Genomic DNA, 24967 nt, shown 5'->3' on the forward strand with positions numbered 1-24967 from the left:
TGAAAAACATTATTCTTTCTTTGTCCTAATACTGCTCCCACAGAATGGTCACTAGCATCACACATCAATTCAAATGGTAGAGTCCAGTCTGGAGATATAACCACTAGTGCAGTGATCAGAGCTTTCTTTAATTCTCCAAATGCTTGGAGACAATCTTTGTCAAAGTGAAAAGGCTTGTCATGTTCCAACAATGAGCATAATGGTTTAGTTACTTTGGAAAAATCCTTAATGAATCTTCTGTAGAATACAGCATGACCCAAAAAACTCCTAATACCCTTTATTGAAGTGGGGGGTGGCAGTTTATCTATTACTTCTATCTTGGCTTTGTCTACTTCAATACCATTCTTGGACACCTTATGACCCCACACTATTCCTTCTTGCACCATGAAATGACCTTCGACCATGCATGCAATGAATACAAAAAAAAAAAAGAGAACAAAATTAATAAAAATAAGCAAGAAGGAGAAATTACGGTACTAATCTAATCACGCTGTTACAACCTTTCTATAAAAAACACACTTAAAAAAAATACGCGAAATAAATTAACGAAAAATAAATTAATAAGATAAAAAAAATTACAAAGAAAAATAAATTGTAGAATAGAATTTTAAAGAAGAGAAAGAAAAAAGAAATTCTTACCTCTAAATGTAGATTCACTTTTTTTTTATAAAAAAATTACAAGAAAACAATTAAAAGAAATTATTCACAAAAATTAATTCTACAAATTAAAATAACTTACCTCCCCGGCAACGGCGCCAAAAACTTGTTGTGTAAATTTTATTGAACTCGTAAGTGCACGAATCTATTGTAGAATAGATTAATGGTGACGAGTGTCGATCCTACGAGGAGGTGGATTTTAATTATATGTAGAATTAATTTTGTATAAGGGTGGTTGGATTTGTGGTGAAAGTGACTTAAATTATCCTAAAATTAGAATTGAAATGACAAAAATAAATTGAAGAGAAATCTATTGAAATGACGTACTTGGGTATCTGGATCCGTATCAATATGCACCATGGGCTAAATATTCCTTATTAATGCCAATTAAATCATGAGGGGGGTTTCCACACCTCATGAACCACGATCTAATCAATATGGTGCTAACGGCTTATCGTGCCAAATACGACAAGATTATTATTATTTGTCGACGAAAAGTCAAAACATCTACAAAAATTAGAGGGGAAGAGAAAATAAATTTACCAAATAAAGCCCATGGCACATGTTGAGACTTCACCTTCAATCCAAGCTTGAAAGAAAATTAACTACTCATAATTGAACTAGAGGTAAAATAGAAATTTATTAAAATACGTAGAAAATACAAGATGAAGAAGGAATTACAGAAAATGAAGCTAAAAAATGAATACAGGGATGCCAAATTAAGGGGGGAGGCCCCATTTTTTATAGATACATTGAGTAAATCATAGCCATCAGATTAAAAATAGTTTGGACGCTCAGGATTGTGCCACGTCATTAGTCAACAGTACGCGGTTTGACAACGTGGTTTGAACAGTGACACGATTTGGTTGAAAATAATCCTGTGTATATGCATGTACCGTACGCGTAATTTTTGGTCCACTAACATGTTGCCACATCACCAATCAACAGTGCATAAGAATTTTCTCCACTGGAATCATGACACCTCATCAGTCAATGCCACATCATCGGTCAATGCCACATTATCGATCTGTCTATGTGAACAGTGACATTTTTCCTTTTATGCTCCTTTTAAGGTTTTCGACTGTCCTGAGTTCCAAAGTGATGTCTGTTTTACTGTCTAAACTCTCATTCATTGTAAAATGACCATGATGCCCCTAAAATACATAAAATACTTAATTAAAATAAACCACACATAATTAAATCACAAGAAGCTTAAATACATAAAAGTAAGGGTGTTAGTAAAACTTGAAGTGTAAAATGACGATTTTCTCCTTTATAAATATACATTTTCTAACACTCAACAATATGGAGTGAAAAACCTTATCCTTTCTTTGCCCTAATACTGCTCCCACAAAATGGTCACTAGCATCACACATCAGTTCAAATGGTAGAGTCCAGTCTGGAGATATAACCACTAGTGCAGTGATCAGAGCTTTCTTTAATTCTCCAAATGCTTGGAGACAATCTTTGTCAATGTGAAAAGGCTTGTCATGTTCCAGCAATGAGCATAATGGTTTAGCTACCTTGGAAAAATCCTTAATGAATCTTCTGTAGAATCTAGCATGACCTAAAAAACTCATAATACCCTTTATTGAAGTGGGGGGTGGCAGTTTATCTATTACTTCCATATTGGTTTTGTCTACCTCAATGCCATTTTTGGACACCTTATGACCTAATACTATTCATTCTTGCACTATGAAATGACACTTTTCCCAATTGAGTACTAAGTTAGTCATCTCACATCTTTTAAGAACTTCTTCCAAGTTGTGTAAACAATCATTGTATGTCTCTCTAAAAACTAAGAAGTCATCCATGAAAACTTCTAAAGTCTGCTCTACCATATCAGAAAAAATAGACATCATACATCTCTGAAAAGTTGTTGGAGCATTGCACAAACTAAAGGGCATTCTTCCGAAGGCAAATGTTCGATAAGGACAGTAAATGTAGTCTTCTCCTGATCCTCTGGAGCTATAGTAATTTGGTTGTAGCCTGAATACCCATCTAGAAAATAATAGTACTGTTTTCCAGCAAGTCTATCTAACTTCTGATCTATAAATGGGAGTGGGAAGTTATCTTATGATTAAATAAATTTTGTTCGCAGTTGATAAATAAAGTTGGGCACTTTATTTAGGTATAGACTGTAATAAATTCATTGAATGATTTGTCTTAATCATGTATGAATTTATTGATGTAGTACGACTACATTGAACAGGATCACATATGAGATTTAATTAACTTTGTAATAACTGTCAGACTTATTAAATCTCATAGGAGTTGATTTTACTGTAATCTTAATCTTGAGTTAATTATGATTTCATGATTGTAATTATTATTCCATTTGAGTTACCAATGGGCACGACACATCCTTGTGGTCAAGATTATCTGGTATCTTGGTGGGAACAATTATGAGTATTGGAGTTATGGATTAACAATATAGAATTTGTACAACACATTTCTTGATGCGTTTTCGGCACTTGATCATAGAATTCTCTGGCTAGAGTGTGTCAACATATTTAGTATGTTGAAAATGATCATTAGAGAAAATCAGTAAAGATCAAGGAATAAGATGTTATTAAATTGATTGGACAGTTGAGATATTAATTTAATTAATGATGTGGTATAAAAGATTGTGCAGTAAAGAAATCAATGTGGCTTGGGACGAATTATTATTCGAGTATACAATTATGGAAGTCAGTTCCAATATTTTAGTGAAGTAGATTTGGAATTAAATAATTGGGCTAGTTTAATTACAAGCCTAATTATTGTAGCCACTATTGTGTGTTCCTAAATGATCCCCGGGTTAGCTCATTTAATTGACTGCACCACTACTGGAATAATAAGCAAGATAACTAGTTATTTTGGTCAAAAGCCTAAATATATCATTTAGTGGGAGGCTCCATTTAATTAGCTTATGTGTAAGGGGCCTTATGTTATTTTACATGGTGGGTCCCCTATTAAATGAAAAGTAACATGAGTTTTATTTTGGGGCATTATCTGGAGCCTAGGGTTTTCACTAAAGGGAGATAAAAAAGGCTTATTTTCTCTAAAGAAAAGCGTGAAGCCACTTTATACAAATCGGAGAATAAGATTTTTCTCTCTATTGTTGAGAGAAAAATTTTTCGTACTAGTTGTTTTGGTAGTGATAAAGGCGCCCACACGTCAAGTGCAAATCGAACCGGAGTCATAACCTGGAAGATCATTGGTGACAGTTCGTGATCTAACAAGCGTGGTGATGACGGATCGTGATCTAACAGGAGTGGTGGTGACGGATCATGATCTAGGAGCCTAAATCACTTCAGCGGAAAAAGCCAACTCAGATTTTCAAGGTACGATTTCTAGAATACAAATTCTTATATATTATATGAGAGCGATCTTCAAAAGGTTTTATAAAAATTTAAAAACCTTATCTTTCCCCAACACTCTGAGGCTCCACCGAATTGCTGTGGCAATCTTCTAACATAATTTTATGCATGCATATTGATGGGCTTATCCCATTGATGTCTGCCATAGTCCATCCAATTGCTCTTCTGTATCTTCCAAGCATATCTACTAGACTCTGCTCTTGACCTACATTCAAGGTAGAGGAAATGATTACAGGGAGTGTGTTGTTTTGACCAAGATAAACATATTTCAAATGTGAGGGTAACAATTTTAATTCAAGACTAGGAGGTAATTCAATAGATGGTAAAGTTGTTTTTACTTCCCTGTCTGAAAGATTCAAATGCTCAATAAACCTATTATGTCTATCAGATTGCTTTCCTTCTATCCAATCTATCTGGTTTGCTGCAACATCTTCCTCTTCAAAACCTTCAAAGGTGGTAGCTTTATTGATCTCATTACTGCAACATCTGTCGATTCTGTCTGCTATAACAAAATCCACAACACTTAAGAAATTGTAATCTTCTAATTCATCAGGGTTCTTCATAGCCTCTAATACATTAAATGTGACTTGCTGATCATTCACTCTCATGGTGAGCTCTCCTTTCTGCACATCTATCAGAGTCTTCCCAGTTGCTAAGAAAGGTCTTCCAAGTATAATGGGTACTCTTTATCAGCTTCAAAGTCTAGTACAATAAAGTCTATTGGGAAGATGAATTGGTCAACCTTCACCAGTACATCCTCAATTTTTCCTTCAGGATATGCATGAGATCTGTCAACTAATTGCAAAGTGATTGTTGTTGGTTTGCATTCCCCTACTCCCAGCTGCTTAAATACAGACAATAGCATCATATTAATACTGGCTCCCAAGTTACAAAGTACTCTGCCAGTGTACCTAGTTCCTATAGAACATAGTATTGTAAAACTTCCTGGATCTTTCACTTTTGTAGGAATCTTACTTTGGAGCATATGACTGCTTTCCTGTGTTAAAGCAACAGTTTCAAATTCTCTCAGTCTTCTCTTTCGTGCCAAGATGTCTTTTAGAAATTTCACATAATTAGGCATTTGCTCCAAAGCTTCCACAAAAGGTATGTTGATGTGTAATTGCTTCAGCACTTCCGGGAATTTGCTGAACTGCTTGTCTTATTTTTGCTTCTGGAATCTCTGTGGGAAAGGAAGTGGATGTCTAAACTGCTGGGTAGCTTCAGGGGGTGCCAAATTCTGCTTGTTTGATTTGTTGTAGGTCGTGGCTACTGGTGTTGCAACTTCTTTGTCAGCATGTACTGGTTGAGTACATGTGTTTTTTTGAAGTATTTGAATATGTGTTGTTTTGAAGCTGTCGATTGAAATTACCCACATAGTTTACTGATGCTGGATTTTCAGGACAATTATCAAAGTCGTGTTCTTCACCACAGTATACACAAGAAAGTTCAGCAACTTGCTTTACTACTGCTGGAGCAGATGTAATGGCTTTTACCATGTTAGTCAATAAGGTTATTTGCGTTGATAAGGCTGTAATTGCATTTATGTTATGTACCCCTGTTGTTCCTCTTGCTACTGGTTACCTGGTTAATGGCCATTGATAATTATTATTGGCAATTCTCTCCAGAATTTCATAAGCTTCAGTGTAAGATTTGGATAACAGAGCTTTATTTGCTGAAGCATCCACCATTAATCTTGTACTCGGATTCAACCCATTGTAGAAAGTTTCCAATTGAATGCAACAAGGAATGCCATGATAAGGACACCTTCTGAGCAGTTCTTTGAATCTTTCTCAAGCCTCATACAACTCTTATCTTCAAGTTGATGGAAAGAAGTAATCTCATTCCGCAATTTTGCATTTTTTGTCGGTGGGAAATATTTCATTAGGAATTTATCATCCAACTTATTCCATGTTGGAATCAGATGGTAACGAATTTAACCATGCTCTTGCTCGATCTCTTAAGGAATAAGGAAAAAGCATCAGTCTTAAAGCATCTTGTGTTGCTCTAGCAATCTTGAAAGCATCACTCACTTCCAAGAACAACTTAAGATGGAGATGAGGATCTTCATTTGGTAATCCATTGAATTGACCTACTGTTTGCAACATTTGAAATATCACTGGCTTCAATTCAAAGTTTGTGGCTTCTACTTCCGGTCTGATTATCCTAGGGTGTACAACTTGAGGAGTTAACACGGCATAATCTCTAATAGCTCTGTCCATGTCATCAACCATGTAAATAATGTTGTTGTTGCCTGGCTGTCTCTGGTTAGCATGTTCATTCTGCTCTTCTTGAACGTTGACTGGTTGTAAGAGCCCGTGAGGGTCCAAATTTCCCACATCCTGCAAATTATTCATGCTTAAAATAGTTTTTGAATTCCTTTATTCTCTTCGCAGTCTCCTAACAGTCCTTTCAATCTCATGATCAAATTGGAATACCACAGATCCGTCTTTACGCATGCAAGTATTGACTTCACACTTCAAATCAAATTGGCGCTATATTTACTTCACACTTCAAAAATAAACAATCAGTCCCCGGCAACGGCGCCAAAAACTTATTGGCTAATTTTATAATCAAATGCTACTGATACCAAGGTGCAAGTATACACAACAAGTAATAAAGTGATGAATATTCAAGATCGTCTCCACAGGGATTGATGTCACTTGAAATACTACAGCAATCACAATAGTGCAATCTAATTTAAGTCCGAAGTTAACAAACGTAAAGTAAGTTCTATCGAAATTGATGATTGTGAGAGAATAAAGTAAAACAATACCGTAACGAAATAAACTAAATTAAATGTGTCTAAGATTCAATTGAGACTATGGTAGTTAAATGATTAAATTCTCCTTATGGGTTGACTGCTTTCCATCAAGTTAACACCAGTTGTTACAGCAATTGCTGCAGTACTGGGCAGAATTAATCTGCATCCTCAGCTGTCGCGTATTGGAACTCTCATACCCTTAAATATATTAACAATGACCAATTGCTAATCTACTTATGATATGGCCTTATGACCCCTTAGTCTCTCCACCCTACAAGGTGAGCACCTTTGTCTAGTGTATCACAAATCTTAACTTCAAGTATAGCCCTTATGGGAATCAAGATAACTTAATTCAGGAAACTTAAATTAAGATCAAGTAATACTCTAATAATATCCACTAAGACATGCCCTTTTGCGGCTCTATCTTAACTTGAACCATTAAATGAGTGGTCAACCGAAATAACAGTTATATTAATAATAACTACTAGAGTAAAATGCTACAGCAATGACATAAAAACACATAAGAACAGTCAAGAACCCATTAGATTGTTTGCCACTCAACTACAAGCAAATCTAGTTCATATTCTGAATGAGAAAAACAAACATTAATATATTGTTCACGGGATACATCATAACAGTCAAAGAAAGAAGAAAGGTATAAGTTGAGAACAGCAAAAAGCAAATCCAAATAACTCTGCAGGATTTCTCAATGTTGCTGAAGCCATCCTCTTCAATTATGATCTTCTTCTCCTTTTTTCTCTAATGTGTTGATGATAATTCCCCCGTCGTTGTTTTATGTGGTGCACACTCTCCTTTTATACTGCAAACTAGGGTAAAATAAAAGTTTGTGGGCATGAGTTAAATTAGGAAACATACAGATCGCAATTCTGCAGCTGACCCGCGCTTAAGTTTTCTCCCTCAGTGCTCCTGGATTGCTACAGTAATGGTTGCTCTAACAACAGCTACAACACTGTACTGTTCCCGATTGTGTTTTACTTATTTTGCAGCCATCTTCTTTCCACCTCTTGGTAGTCTAATGTCTAAGCATCCCTTCATGAATTAAGAATTTCAGAAAACCTACAATTATGCACATGTTTTGAGCACAAATTACTTTAATTCAAGCAAAATTTATGAAGACTCAACTAAAATGAATGTTTATGCAAAATATAACTAAAATGTAATAAAAACACCTCATTTGCTCTCCAAGTGATCTTGATTTAAGTTTAGAATTGATGTAATAACTCTCATTTCATATAGTTATCAATGGTATTGAAAAATCAATTGAATTTGAAGATGATACAGATGTTGAATAAGAAATATGTTAGTTTATGGTACATATTTATTTTTATGCTTAATTGTAAATTTACATATTCTTATCATCTATTTTTTTTAAATATGAAATGAGTGTAATCTGAGCTAACTCTAATATTATATATTTCAGATGGCTTTAGGGGGGCAAAAACGATCACGAGCACAACCATAACCATTGCCTTCATTGTCAGATGAAAGTCTTAATGTTGATTTGAATGCAACCGGCATATCTGACAATCGTAGTAGTACCGGTACATAATTAATCATACTTATTAAGTTTTATTTTTGTTTATAGTTCTAACTTTTTATATTTCAAATGTATATAAGCTTACATCCACCAACAAAAAAAGGATGTGGTCCTACACAAGGTAAAGGTTTGGATTACGTTGTTCGGTCATCAGATTGGGTAGTTTTAACAATCTTTACTAAGCATAAAAAAGTAACACAACCTCTTTCATCTAAACTAGCCAACGAGTGTGGCACTATCATTCGTAATCGTGCTTCATTGAATGTTAAGTCATGGAAACATATACCTTGGGTCAATAGGAAGGGGCTATTCAAACTATTTTTGGTATATTCACTTTTTATTTTCAATAAATTTCTAACTAAGGCTTTGTGTTCATAATTTTTTATGAGTTTGATATTTTTTTAATTTCTCTAATACTTAATATAATTAACTTAGACTTGGAGCATGAGCATGTGGTTCTTTGTTTGAATAAACATCAAGTTCCTAGTTGTTAAAAAAAGATTTCAAAGCAAGCACTTGTCTATAAAGCACATCAGGACAAACTCCATGATTATGGATCCACTTACTAAGGGATTGCCACCTTAAATGTTTTGTTAGCACACTGATCGTATAGTGCCGTGTCATTAGAGGATATTCAGTTTTATTGGGAGTTTGTAATTTTAGATGCTTTTATAATATAGATATTTTTTAGTTTATAGATATTTGATGTCATTTTCCACAATAATAAAGTTTTTGGTTTATTTATACTCTAATCTTCGTATGGTTTAAGCTTACTAAGGTTTAAGGTGAGCTAGTTAGAAATAGGTATATTAAGATCATATTGCATGCAATTTCCATATACACATCCACACCATGATCCATGTCATTCAATTGTATTGGTATAGTGACCATTGGTGGATTGAGTTACGACAATTATAACAAAGGCCACTTTAATCTGGTATTGGTATAATTGATAGATCCAAATGGTTATACATACATTTCGGCAATAACAGTAAGGTTAAGCTCATACAGTTATTTTTGCAAAGCATGATTATAAGGCTATATATATAGCCGAAGTGGAAGATTGTTGGATCTTTTATCCTACGTTGGGCTTTTGTGTTAATAATTATGTATTGCAGACTGTCTTATAAGATTAAGCCCAATTAAAAGTGATTTATTAAGATTTTTAGTAATTTGGGCTTTAATGTATCTAATAAGGTGTAGGCCTTTAATGTATAGAAACTTAGAGGTAATTCTATTTTTGTGATGGGCTGAAATAGTAATACCTAAAGATATTAGGAAATTATCTATATAAGTGGTTATAGTCCCCAAATCACATGTAACGTTCTATTCTTTTCTAACATCTTGACGTTAGAGAGTGCAGAGAGAAACTTAAAAGATTCTCTAAGAAAACGTGTTGATCTAAAAGGCAAACCTCACGGCTCTAGAAAGCACACTACAACAATAATGACCTTTTGCGACAAGAATCGTTTGTTGCTCAAAGTATAAATTTTGTTGCCGTAAATTGTTGCAACAAAAATACGTTTGTTGTCACTGTCGCACTTAATATTCAACAACAAAACAAAAGTTTTCTTGCCTTAAACATCTTTTTGCAACAAAATAGATTCATAGTAAAAGAGTGTCCAACTTGTTTACGAAATCATTTTGCAACAAACTCTTTTGTTGCCCTTGTACTAAATGTTTTTTACAACAATATTATTTTGTTGCTAAGAAATAAAATAAATAATTTTACTACATAAAAATTGTGTAGAAATAAATTTTTTAACAACAAAATTACTATGTCACAATTTTTTTAAATTAAATACAATGATAATTAACACCATTATGAGAAAAAGAGAATTAATTAATTCAAAAGAATTATTATTATTGATGAAAAAAACATAAAAATAATTATAAGATGGAATATCTATTTTTTAAATAATGAATATAACTTTCTTGATTTTCTTCATCTTGTGGTGTAATTGAACTTCAATATTTCCTATAAAAAAACACAAACCGTAATTAGTTAACTTCTAACTATAATAATAATGTAAGATTGTAATAAAAAGAGATAAAAAAAAAAATTACACCATATTGAAGAAAAGTAGAAGAGATAAAAAGATAGAGATTGAGATAGAGAATGAGAGAATGAGAATTATACATTAGAGATGAGAAAATGAAAATTAAAGAGACTTAATGGATGAGAGAATTTAAAACAGAAGCTAAAGAATAAAAGAATGAAACAATGAAAGAAATATAGTATATGAGATATAAATAAAGTTTTTAGTGACAAAATTGAATTTTTTATCACTAAAACTTAATCTAGTGGAAAACCACCCACCTTTCACTTTAAAATTTTTTAATTTGTTTAGCGAAAAAATTCTACATTTGTTACTAAAAATATACATTTATTGACAAACTTTATCTTTTGTCGCAAAAAATTAAAAATTTTGGCGGATACAAAATTATTTAAATCTTTAATTTTTTGCTTTTAGTGACAAAATTGGAAATTTTCACTGCAAACACACATTTAGCAACAAAACTCAAATTTTGTCACAAAAAGTCAAGAAGTTAGATTTTTAAATTTAGAATTTTAGCTACGTAGATTTGAAGACAAATTATTTTTTGTCGCCATTGGTCACTCTCTCTTGACAAAACTATTAAGTGATAAAGGTTTTGTCACTAAATGTTTTGGCACCAACATATTTAGTTTGACGCTAAAAATTTAGGCAATAAAAAATTAATTCATTGCTAATGTATGTCTTTAGTTACGAAATATTTGTCGCTAGAAATGCTAATTAAATATTAATTTATTTCTTAAGTATTTGGCAACAAATATTTTTTTATGTTGCTATAACACACTTAAGGCAACAAAAATAATTTTGTCACTAGAAAACTTTTTGCTAAAGGCCTTAATTCTTATAGAGGCAATTGATCAATATAAATTCAAATACGTTTCTGCATATTTAATTATTTATTCTTGATAATACAATATGAATGTTTCTAATATTTTAGTTGAAGATTTTCATCAAAGAATTATTTTCTAATAATGCGATCTTGAGACTAATCTCAATCCTATTCTAAATTAATAAGTGAAATAAATCTTAATCCTAAATCCTAACTACTTTTAAAAATAATCTCAAAAGTATAGACTAATCCGGTCTAGTTTGGAATCTTAAATCCCAATTAAAATTTAAGATTTTTTGCCAACTCTACTCAAAATAAATAATGAAAGATACACGATTTGAGAGCATGTGTTCGAGTTCTAGTAATTATTGGACTCATTTTCCTTTCTAATTGAATTGGTAAGAATAGATTTTTCTCCCATGGAATGTGGATACGAAATATGAATGCGCAGGTATCTTTCTTCTACTAAGTATACATGAGGGTAGATATAGTGAATCAAAAATAATGAGGCGTTGATTGTGTTTATTTTATAAATGAAGGGTTGTATTTAAATTACTCCTTCACATCTTCACCCTGTTTCACTTGTCCTCGACCTCCTTCATCGGCTATAGTCTACACGAGGTCTTGTATTATATGTCCCTGTTGAAATTGAAATTTTTGAAGGAAAAAAATTTGCAAGAGTAGGAAAAAAAAGATGTTGAGTCAAGAAGAATCGGGACGAGTATTTGAAATGTTGAAATCGCAGGAAAAGCCAGTGGAGGAGATCGTCTCCGATCTCATCTCCACATTCCCTCGCCACCGCCATTTCGTTCTTTGCACCACTCTCTCTCTCTTGTTACAGGCAATTTTACTCTTTGCAAATTTGATTTTAGTCAATTTTCTTTAGTTTTTAAACTTATATATCGAAAAATTATGACTGCGTTATGAATTGGCTAGGGTTTTATTTTATATAGAAGGATGTGTCATAATAATTTTAGATTTTTGCCTCAGTTTGCGTTATTAATCTTCTACGAACGGCTGCATTTGGATTTATTTATTTTTTATTTTTGTGTAGTTGTAAAATGTTGATTTATTGAATCACTCTTGTAATTGGTGTTACTGCTGCAGCTATTGTTTTCATTGTTTGTTTTGTTGTTACTGCTACTAGTTTTTGTGCCTTATCGGTAAATGAATTTGGCATTTTTCATTTTTCTTTGGGTAAGATTGCAGATATTATGCTTTCTACATAAATGCATTTTGGGGTCCTTTGCTGACCCGCTGATGGTCATACAATTGCAGGATAAAAAGGCACTGAATTCGACTGAACGTTTGGTTGCATTTGCGATTCTACATCATTCTTATTGCTCCCAAAAACCTTCTGCAAATCCATTCATATCTTTAATAATAAATGTAAGTATATTTGGTATTCTTGTAGTAAGTATAAGCAAGTTTGTCTTTCTTTGGTTTGTAATTGTGACTGATCAACAGACTACTAGTGTTTGTTTACAAAGAATTCAAGTCCCAGTTTGTTTGTTCTTGTGAGATTTGATTTTTTTTTTTTTTTTTTTTTTTTGAGGTCTGAAATTTCCATGATTTGAGATTGTTAAGTTTAGAATCACAACTGCCTAAATCATTAGCTTTTGTTTGTAGGATGGCTGTTGAAATTTGAATGCATCTCATCCAACTCAATGCTAACATTGCTTAAGAATATAAGGTCATGCAGACATAAATATAATCATTTTGTTGCATATATATTTGTTGAAACTGTGTACATTTTAGCTCTTCATCTAAACTAAATGGCTACACGGAAGCTTTTCTGGTGTTTATGCAGACATAAGTAACAATGTTGATGTTTTGTCCGAGATTTTGTATCTTGAAGAATCTTATTATCTATGTTTTTACTATTTATGTAATATTAATATTCTTTTTGTCATTATTATAAAGAATTGATTTTTTTGTAGCTAAAGAGAGATTTCATACCATAAAAGAAATAAAATATATTATTTTTCATAATTTTTTTTCTTTTTTGTATGTCTTACCTGATTAATTTGCATTGCATCAAAGAAATATTACTCATCTTGTTAAATTTGAGATGTCATGATATTTTGTTTGATGTCTCTCTTTCAGTGTTTCTTTTTTGTTCTTTATGGTAAATGTCTCCAATTATCTGTGTTATGTAACAATGTGGCACATTTGTTGATTTTCTGGTAGGGATGACGTTCCATTAATGGGGTTTATTTATTATTTTCTTTTTTTAATCATGTTGCAGTCTGCATGTGATGATGAAGTTGAAAAATTTGAGAGGGCTTTTCTTCTCCAGTTGTTAAGCTCCAGCAGCTCCAATAGTAATAAAGAGGTTTTACTTTCTCTTTTAAGCCTTCTGATATGTTACTTAAAAGTAGATTATCTTTTATATGTGCTAATCAAAGTTGCTAATTCTATTTACCTGTGGAAATTGACAGAACTTTTGACTGCCAAGCACTAAGAAAGCTTTGCAGCTAAATAACCAATGTCCTAGTGTATTTATAGACCCGAAGAAATGTGATTCTGATGAGTTGTCTGTTTAGTCCCTTAATAATAGAAAAATGGGGTATTGGCATAGGTCTTGATGGGCCAAAACTTCTGTTATGATACAAGTGTCTGTTTTGCTTAGCATTAACATGGAGACCTGAACTATTTTGAATATTTGTCTGCTGAGATAGAATAATAAATCTCTCTTGATCCTTTTACTGGCTGGGAATGGGTTGTTTTTAGTGAAGTGCTTGTCTTTGGATATGTGTTTTACATTTGCATGACATGTGTACTCCATACTTCTTGAAATTTCAGTTTTCTGACATTCTTTGCTTAACTTGATTTCATGATCTGCCTTATTTCAATAGATTTAATTGGTTTTGATGTGTTCAATATGTAGTTAGCTTATTATACTTCTAAAAGTTGATTGCCACACTTGACATACATCAACTTGCTTGTGGTTGCTTATTTTGAATTTGTTGCTTTTCCACCTTAATTAATGTTTACTTTTCTTGTTTTGGATGTGATTTCTGATTTTTTTTTTTTTTTTGCTTGCAGTTTCTCAAACAGTCAGCTGCAGATTACATCAAAGGTTTTGATCCTTCATCCCATGTAAGTACATGTTTATACAACTTCTCATTTGCTTTACGTATCATGAGTAAACACATGACTATTGGGTCAATCCATGTAATCGTGTCTATCTTATTTGTGTCAAATTTAAGCAAGTACCAACCCATTTATTAATTATGTCGAAACATCAAAACACGAATACGACCCATTTATTAATCGTGTTAATCGTATTGACCTATTTAACATATTTAATGCAAAAAAAATTAAAATTAAAATTGATTTAAAAATAACAAATATGTTAGTTTTATTCTTAAAAATAAGTCATAAATAAGTTATTATGACATGAATAAGTTTATAACACAATATGGATATGACACGAATAATTAATTTAGTGTCCAGTATATATATTAGTTAATTTTTCCAATAAATATTACTACATATTAATTGATATTTGTTTCATAAATGTGTAATTGTGTTGAGTTGGTCCAACATGGATATGACACGGTTACTTATCGTGTCTTGTCAATCCATTTATTAATCTTGTCAATATTTGTCAACATGAATATAGGAAAGTCGTGTCATATCCATGTCATGTAATCGTGTTGTATCCCATTTTGCCACCTCTACACCTGACACGTGGACACTTGGACCTGTGTTTTTGTTTCCCCTTTTCTTTTTAACTTTGTATAAATAGATGAATCTTCTATTAATAAAATTTGACTTTCTTATTAAAATTTCCATACTTGTGAAGCTTGCATAAATTTCCTGCTGTTCTTGGCTTTTTTTTTTTTGGGTGGGGGCGGGTATTGACCGGAATTATTCAAGGAAAATAATATTCTCTCTCATCTTTTTTTTTTAATATTTTGGTTAAAATTTTATTTTATCTACCTACTGTCAGGCCTTCCCTCAACGTGAGCAGTTGCAGCAGCAGTATTGTGATAAAGTACATCCAGAACCGTTTAATAGCGCGTATATAAATGCTTCTACAAAAAATGCATTCCCAGACCCTGATTTGCCACATGGATGTGATCCAAATTCACCAGAGTAAGTCTTTTGAGAGTAAAGAATTACGTCTTGTCACACATATTTTGGTTTTTTAGTTCTTTTAATGCTTCAGTTCACATTGTTTTCTTCATAATGCTCTTAAGGGTTGTGTTTTAGGTTTGACTTCCAACCTGGAGCCAAAACTAAACTTGGAGCTGGTAGTAGAGATGAAACTGTAACAGGATTGTTGACGCATCTGTCATTGAAGGGATTGGATCCTCGGTGGATCAGGCCACTTCCACCGAGGTTCCCTGTGCTCGATAGGGAGGTATGACATATTAGAACAGTGTTGTATTTTAATTTAAGAGTGCTATGTACTTGTTTAAGTTATCAAGAATTTTTCCAGCTTGAGTGGCTCATACCTGACAACAATCATGAGCTTCTTTGGGATCACGGCATGTGTGCGGATACTAGTAGAGGAGCTGCAGTTAGGGACTTGATTGCCAAAGCTTTGAAGGGACCTTTGCTGCCTGCGCAATATGAGGTTCTTAGACTTAATTCGAACTTAATACACACTCATTCTATCTTTCTCACACTTGAATGCAATTTATCCAAAATGTTATAATTTAATGTTGTCTTTGTATGTAAGGAAGTTATAGTCTATGTATCTGTTTAATCAGTTGGAATAAGATTTTTAATTAAATAGGGAGATCATGTTGAACTCTGGCCTTGAATTTATGGGTTTAGTATATAAATAGACTTTTAGTTCAATTTTTTGTTACTAACCATAAATTTACATTTTAGACTTTCATGATATGAAACAAATGTTGGAACACATATTTGTGAATATTAAGTTGCTTGGTGGTGGAGGAAGTTGGCAGTCTTTCTTGCATGCAACATGATTAATTGAATCATCCAATATTGGAATATTGTTACCTTGAATGGATACTAGCTAGATAAGTGTGTCTTTTGTGTCATCTAATCTGTTGGCTTTCGAATTCTTAAGCAATTCAAAATCCTTATTTATTATGGCTTTGTCAACATCTTTTTATATTGTTAGTTTTGAATCTGGATTTTATGGTCAATACTTGTAATTCCTAGGTGCTTTAAATTTTATATGTCTAAACTCTTGGCTTTGATCAACCATCAACACATATTATTTTCACGATTGTCTTTGCTGTCATAACGCTGCCATGAGGACCATTTTCAGTGGGCTATTTTTCATTATGCATCAGCATATTCTGACAGCAGCAAGCCTCCAGTAGGCTAGCTCATTCAACCCACTGCGTGCAATTTAGGGTGCACTAACACGCATGGTTTAACATGAAAAAACTGAAAAGGGAAAACAAAGGCTTGCGCTGGGTACGGGTGCACTAACACTCTGAACTCTATTGTGTTCTTAAAGTGTCTAGTGTCAAGCTCCTTTTAACACATAATTTCATCCTCTTATTCATATGCAAAATGCATTTAACACCCTCGGTTTCTGTTCTTGGCTTATGAATGTGTGCCAATTGGCCAACATGCAATCAACACCTCTAATTGCACAGGTGAGGTGGCATCATCCGGTGCACCACCTAAATCCCCTTTTGCAAAGATTAGGAATCATAGCTTTAGCTACTTGCATCAATTCTGTCTACCAACTTGTTTATTTGTAAGGTGGAACTTGTGATGCCTTACACCATGCCTAAAGTCAATGTAAAGCAGTTAGATATTACAATGACCCACTTCCAGCCTCATCATCATTTTCGTAGTGGGAGAACATGGGTTAGAGATATAAATTATTAACAATGTGAAAAATATACTTATGAGTTTATTATTATGAAAATACTATGTGATAATAATTAATTTAATTAACATTTAATAAAATGTATATTTATGATTTTATTGTTTTAAATAAAATGTTCAAACAATCAATGCTTTCATTTACATTTGCTTTATTATTTTAGTAGTCTTGTCCATTATACAATTATGTCCAGACTGGCACCAAATACAAGAAATTAATGTATTAGTCTTGTTAAATCCTACCCAATCTTATGTAACATACCAAACACGGCCTTATGGTGTTATTCTTGTTGAACTCTCCTTGCCATCTGTTGCTTACCATCATTACAGCTGCTAACTCAATTTTCTCTATTACTACCAATCTCTATCTTATAACTGATTTTTATAGCATGCGATTGATGCCACCATTCAACTCCATCATCATTAGCAATGGCAGTTTCACCAGAGTCTTAGCTTTTTTTTTTTTTTTTTGGGTCATATATTTACCCCATTATTGCATGTCTGTTCTTGTAGCTACTAATTTATCAGTATCAAATTGTGAAGGTTGGAATTGCAATTCTTCAATGATTGAGAATGAGAGATTTAAAATTTTAGACTCAAATTCTTGGATTTCTCCTTAAGACTTTGAAATCTTTCATATTTAGGATTCAAAACAGAAGAGGACTTAAATCTGTTCTTTCTCTCTTAATTCCATTGTTGATGGGAAGCAAGGAAAATAGCTGGAGGTAGTCTAATCCTTTGATTTTAACTTTTTGTTTTACTTTTGAATTGAACAACTTGAAATAACAAATGGTTTAAGCTTCTGCTTGTCTTTGAGTGTTAAACCATGCATTACTTTTTGTTTTATCAATAGTTTTTAGACAGAAAGAAATAATTTTTTTTTCCCCTGTCCAGCAAGTTGTGGTGGAGTTGGCTAATGACCCAAAGCTAGTATATCACTGTGGACTGACGCCAAGAAAACTACCGGTATGTGAATCAATATTCCCATTGTTTAATTCGTATATGTATGTGAGTTTGCTTGAATTGATTCTCAATAGCCCTTTTCCTTGCTCATAGGAGTTGGTGGAAAACAATCCCCTCATTGCGGTTGATGTCCTTACGAAGTTAATTAATTCGCCTGAAATTTCTGAGTATGTTTTTGGCATATCAATTGATTCTGTTTTGTTGTAATTGAAGTCATGCTTTTGGCTTGACGTTTGAAATTCTGCTTTTGGTTATATGTGCACATAGGTATTATACGGTTCTTGTCAATATGGACATGAGTCTACATTCAATGGAAGTAGTGAACCGGCTTACCACTGCTGTAGAACTTCCAAAAGAATTTGTACGCATGTACATAACTAACTGTATATCCTCCTGTCAGAACATCAAGGTATTTTTGTTTTCTATGCTTTTCTGCTGTTCAAATGGCATCATATACAAAGCATTATGTAACATCAAGGTATTTTTGTTTTCTATGCTTTTCTGCTGTTTAAATGGCATCATATACAAAGCATTATGTAACAACAGATAGTAAAACTAATTGGTACCTGATTCTTTGCACTGAGTTTGAGACGCTGGATTTGATTTAATTGCCAAGTAATATAGTGTACAGTTTGTAGGTAAAGAAGACAACTGGAGTTTAGGGCAGGGAAAAATAAAACAGAAAGAAGTAATAAAAAGTCATAAATAGACAATAGGTTGGAGAAAGCCAAATTTATGTTATCAAAGGATTTAGAGTAGTTTTATGATAAGAGAATCGCTTTAATACAGCAAGGGACAAGTTAAAAGACAATTTAAAAAAATGAGTAATAATAAAGCTACAAACTCTTGTACAAATTTTTTTTGTACAAACTGATATGGCATGATTAAATTGGTTGGATTAAATATCTCTTGATCCACATGATTTGTTTCTATTATTTTGGATTTTTATTCAACCAATGAGTTAATGGCAAATCAGTTTGTACAAAATAAGTTTGTACACAAGAGTTTGTGGTTGTATCATCACTCAAAAAAATATATGATTTCAATACAATACTGGACAGCATACATTGCATTGAAGTGTTTGTTCTTTTCTTGTGTTTTAGCTTGTACCTTACTTTTAAAGTGAGGGATTCCCATATTATAAAATTACTAAGGATTTATGCATCCAGCCGCTATGTTGACCATTGTAGAGTTATTTGTAGTACAAGCAGCCCTTTGTTCCTTATTTATTAGAATCACATCCTACGAGATACTTTTCCTGTGGATATCTTTTGTTAGAAAGGTTTTTCGGAAGTAGCCTTGTACTTGTATCAAAATTTGACTCAAATTCAAATCTTTTTCTATAAGATTTCCTAATAATTAATTTTTTTTTAAAAAAAGTTATTATCCTTTCACAACGTCAAGTATAGCAAAATACCAAACCACTACACGATTATTGAAGTGTAACCCTTCACAACATTAACGATGAAAAAAATTACATTTTATTATTTTTCCGTTATTACTGTTAGTTGACTTGTAAAATAAATTGCCCTTATCAATAATGTCGAAAATAACAAAATTAGCAAAGATTTCTGAAATTTTTTAAAAAGGTTTGAAATGTGACAAAATTACTGTGAATTTAATTACATTTAATTCCAAAGTTTTAGGGTTTAGGCTAACCAAAACCAGCCAGTACCCAACACCTTAATCTTTGACAAAATGCCAAATGTAAATGTGATTATTAATCTATTGAAAGTACAATTTCTGTTTTGCTTATTTTTATTTCTCTCTCTTCCCTCATCTATTTTCCTTCTTCCTCTTCCATCATTCTTCATTCACCCATAAACATCAAGAACAACACCCAATGCATCTTAATTTTTAAACTTTCAGGATCCAATAACTTCAAAATTTTTGTACATAATCAAAATAATTTATACGAAATAAATTACCCCCCAAAATAGATTACTCAACCTAAAGTATATATAAGATTCAAGCCCTAAAATTTAGGAATATGATTTTTGCAGCCACCAGCCACCAGTAGCCATCGCCACAGTCTTTCTGCCAACTGCATCCCAAGACTCGCGTCAGCTACCCACCGGTAGCCGTGATACCCTTGCCTCCCTTTCCTCTTCCTGACATTTTTTCTTCGTTCTTTTTGCTTCTTTTGATTTTCTGTTTGTTTCCCTTGATTCGCGGTTGCTGCAAGGATGAGATCAAAGAAAATTGCTGTGAGGTCTTTCAGTCAATCGAGTGAGAGAGAAGATAAGAGAGAGAGAGTGGAAAAATTGAGGCAAGAAGAAAACAGAAAAACTGTGGAATTGGGATTAGGTGTTATTTGCCATACTATTATAATTTCTAGCAAAGACAAATTTGCCCCTATGAAATCATCATGACATCAGCATTTGACTAACAGTAGTAACGGAAAAGTAGTAAAATGTTATTTTTTTTATAGTTAACGTAGTGAAGTTTTACACTTCAATAATTCATGTAGCGGTTTGTTATTTCGCTATACTTGGTGCAGTGAAAGGATAATAACCTTAAAAAAAAGGGTTATGGTGACCCAAGCCCACAAGGAGTGTACAAAAGGAGCCAACAAAACCAACACATAAGTATTTATGCAATTTTTGTAGAGTTTTAATGAATAGCTTATTTATTTAATTAATTTTAAAATTTGAATCTTTTGATTTATTCTAACAAATTATTATTTAAGCCAATCTGCAAGGATAACGGTAAGAAATAATGTATTTTATTATGTACAAATTATGCTCGCTGGTGTGCTTCTTTTTGAAGTTTTAAAGAATACAAATCTTATGTGTTTAGCCAATGTTCATATCAAATAACAGATAAATATGTTTCCAAGTCTGAAGCCACTGTATTCAATAATAAACAATTCGGATTGTTAGCCACTCTGCCATGAAGATAGTGAGGAAATAGTGCATTTTAAACTGTACAAAATAAGTTGCCCAGTATTCTGTCTCACAAAAGAAACAAAAAATTGGGTGATCAAAAGGATTCTATTTCTAAAAGAACAAACTTTGAAAAATAAACTTATTTAGATTGAGAGAATGGATGAAGTTGGTGAAACTAAAGGGGATTCTTAATGTTGTTAGACCAACTGAGGGTTGATGATGAAAGTTGATTTGCTTAGTTCGTGCTTATACTTAGTTTGTGCTTATACTATGTGGATTTCTAAAAAGGTGAAACTGTTGATCGGTGTTCCATAAACATTCTCTATTTTTTTTCAACTGTCCCACATTTTTAGAAATCATTACTCAACCATACACTATAAGAACAAGTTTTGTAAACATATTCTTTCTCTACCTGAATGGAGGGTCATGATTGATCTTAATTCTTGATGTTTTGATTACAAACAGTTGAAACTATAATAGACATGAACTCTTCTTTGGTCTTACAAGCACGTATAATCACAAACACGAATTTCACTGTGGAAGTCCACAATGCACTTCGGCCTAAGTTTCTAGTGAAGCTTCAAGTCGGTTGTTTGCTTTGCATTATTTAAGGTTGAGTGACCTAGATTCTAGTTTGACATAATTCTTTCGCAAAACCAAATAGTAGTCTTCAACCTAATACTATAGACGAGGAAACCAGTTTGCTGTGCTGTGAAATTCATTGTTTGGCATCAATATGTGTTTCAGTTGCTGAAGAATTTCATTATTCCTCTCTATTTTTTCACTTTTGGAGAAATGGGAGGCTTTGCTGCACTAAAATTGGATGTTCTGTATGGTACAAAATGTGCTTTAGATACTTTTGAATATGAAGCGTTGTAATCTTGAGATGGACCTTTCTTCATCTCCCTATTTTTAACCCGTTTAGTCCTCTTCAATTTGATTTGACCACACCAAAGGAAACAAAATGTAAAATGGGTTACACGGACTATATAGAATGCTAGTTGATTATATGTTTTGGACAAAATCTTTTGATGACATTGAAACTTTGTACTTATTGTCTGTTAGGTTCACAAGTGTTTCTCTCATTTGTCAGGATAAGTACATGCAGAACAGACTTGTACGACTTGTATGTGTTTTCTTACAGAGTCTAATCCGAAACAGAATAATTGATGGTGAGAATGTGCTATGCCTTTTTTCTTTCCCTGTTACACATGTTGTTTATATGACTATGTGCGAGGCATATAACATTCATGGGCTATTTATATGTTTTTATGTTTTGTGTGTGTGCTTGAAGCTAAAATCAAACTTAGTTGGTCCAAGAGAGTAAGATGATTCCTAGTCACTCGTGTTTCTTTGTGCATCTATTTGACTGTATTGGGGAACAAATATTGAAATTGAGTACGACCAAAGAGAGTCATTATTTATAACTGATTATACTCACTATTTTTTCCTGTCTACTCATCTGTCCTTGTAGGACAAATATATCGAAGTAGCAAGACAGCATGTGAGGAGTTACCTTATGTCTGTTAAAATCTGCCTGAAATCCTCCTGTAAACTTCGTAGAATTTTTGTTAAGTTTGTGTATTGGAGATCAGAAACATATTAGGATTGAAGGCTTCAAGCTGAGTCCCTATATAATATATATATATATATATATATATATATATATGAAAAAGGGTCTGTTCTCTTGATTTAAGTTGGCTTTCATTTCATTTCTTTTTTAATTGGAGAAGTTTATTAAAGGTTAATTTCCATCTTTAAATCTTGTTAGGCCCAATGATGAGTTTACTAAGATAATTTCAGTAATAGAAGGGAATTGAAGGTTCTGTTGAGAATGGTTGCCCCATATCATTGTTTAGAACTTTTTTTTTTCTTTTTCAAAAGAAATTTAACAATTGACCTGAAGACCTTTACAAGGGGCAGCCATCAATTTAAGGCATAGAAATATAGGTATTGAATCTGCTGTAGAATTGATTGAAAATATGTGGAGTATTCAATGAGTTATTGTAAAACGACAGCTGTATTGTGGAATTGTGTTTTGGCCATTTTTTAGGTTATCTGGTTAGAAAGAAACATGTCAGTAGTTATTTTTTATATTGAAAGCAATCCTTCAATTTTGTAAGCATTTTTTGTATGTTCCTGTGACACACTGGGACGTTTTGTAGGTGAGTGACTTTACATCCCTAGATATTGTTCATGCATGTCAAGCATACTTGATATGCACTTGACTACACACTTATCTAGAGTTCTGAAAATACTGTATTGATTAATTGAACAATGTTCGTGCTTTGTTTACATTCCTATGATTGAAGCATGTGAATTGAATTTATGAACATTTATGTTGCTGTTATATTTCTCGATTTTCTGACCAGTTTTTGCTTTACAGTTAAGGATCTCTTCATCGAAGTCCAAGCCTTTTGCATTGAATTCTCAAGAATTAGAGAAGCTGCAACATTATTCAGGCTTCTTAAAACCTTGGGTTTGGAATGAATGAACCCTGAATTCATAGACAGTCCTGTCTCGAGCGATTCTCTCTCCTGTGTAGTATCATTTCTAAATCTTCTCTGCTTTGTAGATAGTAACAATTTTTATTTGCACTTTCAGATATGATAGATCTCCTATAATGTTGCCTTGCCTATGAAAAGTTAGGTACCCTTCGATGTGGAAACAATAAGGGATAATTTAACTTGCTTAATTGAACTAAAGCCACTTATTTGCCGTTAGCATTACCGAGATCCTGTATGCTTGCTTACCTTACTTGTTACTACCTGTTGGCTCCCGAAGTGCAGTAACTTTATATATCCTTGTAGAATTCTGATCCAAAGGGTTGTATCGCTATTGAGTAGATTCTATTAATTTGGGATAATATTTATGTGAAGCAGTGACTATATTTTATTCTGGTAGGATTCTGATCCGATGGGTAGTATTGTCATTGAGTAGATTCTATTAATTTGGGACTATATTTCTGTGAAGCAGTGAAATAATAAGCTCTTTAACAAAGTTAATGAAACTCCTGTAATTCCCAAAGTAACCTTATAACGCAGAATGAAAAGTGGTCTTTCTGCGGCTTCATTTTCGTTGCTCAAAATCAAACCTCGTGTAATGGGTTCTTACTTCTTAATCTCCTTACAAATATATAATTAATGGGTAATTTTTGGAAACCTCCCTTGAGGTTTGCCCTTGTTACACTTAGAGAGAATGTATGCATATATTGACATTTAGCACCCCTGACCGTGTATTAGTGTTAGACTGTCGTTTGCTCTGTTACCGAAAGTACAATAATGCCCTTCACTGCACAGTTCAATAACTGACAATACTTGCAGCAACGTGGAGTTGCAGACTTGACGATGCTTCTTGCATTGCAGAAGATAACAAAACAGAAGCTTTTAACTTAATTAAAAGGCCTGGTGAATCAAGATTTTGACATGATTTTGTGAGGATCTTAGGGTTTGATTGAAAGAACTGTGCAACACCGTTTGCAACACACACGCAACGTTCACAGCACACCCTCTCTCGCTCTCCCTCACAGCTCATGCCACTAATCTCACCAAGCCACCAATCTCCCATTCTTCCTCACCACGCTTCGTCGACAGCTCTCACTCTCTTTCCCCTCCAAATCCAACAGTTGTGGGTCACGGGTCACACTCTCTTTCTCCCCTCGGATCTCCAAATCTAACACAAAACGCACGGTTCACTCTCTCTCCCCCCTTCAATTCCAGCCGCCGTGGGTCACTCTCTACCCCCTCCAATTCCAGCAGCCGTGGGTCACTCTCTCTCCCCTCCAAATCTAGTAGCCGTGGCCCGTGGGTCAATTTGTGGAGGTAATTTGCCCCCGAGGTTCCACTTGAAGGAGCAAAGAATCTCATTTTTGTTGAAAGAATAAAAAAGGGAGTAAATTTAGGAGAAAGAGAAGAACCTGGAAAACACTCGGCCACAGTCAGAAGAATGGCCTCTAGTACCACAATTTTTTAGATGTGCTTTATAATTAGATTGAACAGCATATAAAAACCACCTCTCATCTGGATTTATGCGTGTGTGCGTATCAAACAAAAAACGGAAAAACAAA

The 24967-nt window shown here is 33.3% G+C and overlaps 1 protein-coding gene and 1 non-coding gene across 3 annotated transcripts; both read left to right on the forward strand.

The window, feature by feature from the left end:
• The first annotated feature begins 5765 nt into the window (after positions 1 to 5765).
• On the forward strand, positions 5766 to 5871 carry LOC127899504 (small nucleolar RNA R71). Its single transcript, XR_008051381.1, has one exon. It is a non-coding gene; the product is annotated as a small nucleolar RNA R71 (small nucleolar RNA).
• A 5850-nt stretch (positions 5872 to 11721) lies between these two features.
• LOC102613308 (uncharacterized) lies at positions 11722 to 23796 on the forward strand. Of its 2 annotated transcripts, XM_006487470.4 has the most exons (12): positions 11733 to 12065; positions 12503 to 12613; positions 13473 to 13559; positions 14273 to 14326; positions 15183 to 15328; positions 15446 to 15596; positions 15675 to 15812; positions 17945 to 18016; positions 18107 to 18180; positions 18281 to 18422; positions 21995 to 22073; positions 23288 to 23796. In XM_006487470.4, the coding sequence occupies exons 1-12, from the start codon at positions 11919 to 11921 to the stop codon at positions 23389 to 23391; spliced, it is 1305 nt and encodes a 434-aa protein (XP_006487533.2). In that variant the 5' UTR covers positions 11733 to 11918; the 3' UTR covers positions 23392 to 23796. The 2 variants fall into 2 exon arrangements, with proteins under 2 accessions (XP_052288058.1, XP_006487533.2); XM_052432098.1 differs by lacking the exon at positions 21995 to 22073 and having other exon boundaries at positions 11722 to 12065.
• Positions 23797 to 24967: the final 1171 nt, after the last annotated feature.

This window comes from Citrus sinensis, chromosome 8, assembly GCF_022201045.2.
Source record: "Citrus sinensis cultivar Valencia sweet orange chromosome 8, DVS_A1.0, whole genome shotgun sequence".
In the NCBI taxonomy this organism is placed as follows: domain Eukaryota; kingdom Viridiplantae; phylum Streptophyta; class Magnoliopsida; order Sapindales; family Rutaceae; genus Citrus; species Citrus sinensis.

What these genes read in the sequence shown, in the direction of transcription:
- LOC102613308 (XM_006487470.4), top strand. Translation starts at nt 11,919, where the DNA reads ATGTTGAGTCAAGAAGAATCGGGACGAGTATTTGAAATGTTGAAATCG. An exon ending in TGTGATCCAAATTCACCAGA is followed by an intron (nt 15,329 to 15,445) that starts GTAAGTCTTTTG and finishes GTTGTGTTTTAG; the next exon opens with GTTTGACTTCCAACCTGGAG. An exon ending in TGACGCCAAGAAAACTACCG is followed by an intron (nt 18,017 to 18,106) that starts GTATGTGAATCA and finishes CCTTGCTCATAG; the next exon opens with GAGTTGGTGGAAAACAATCC.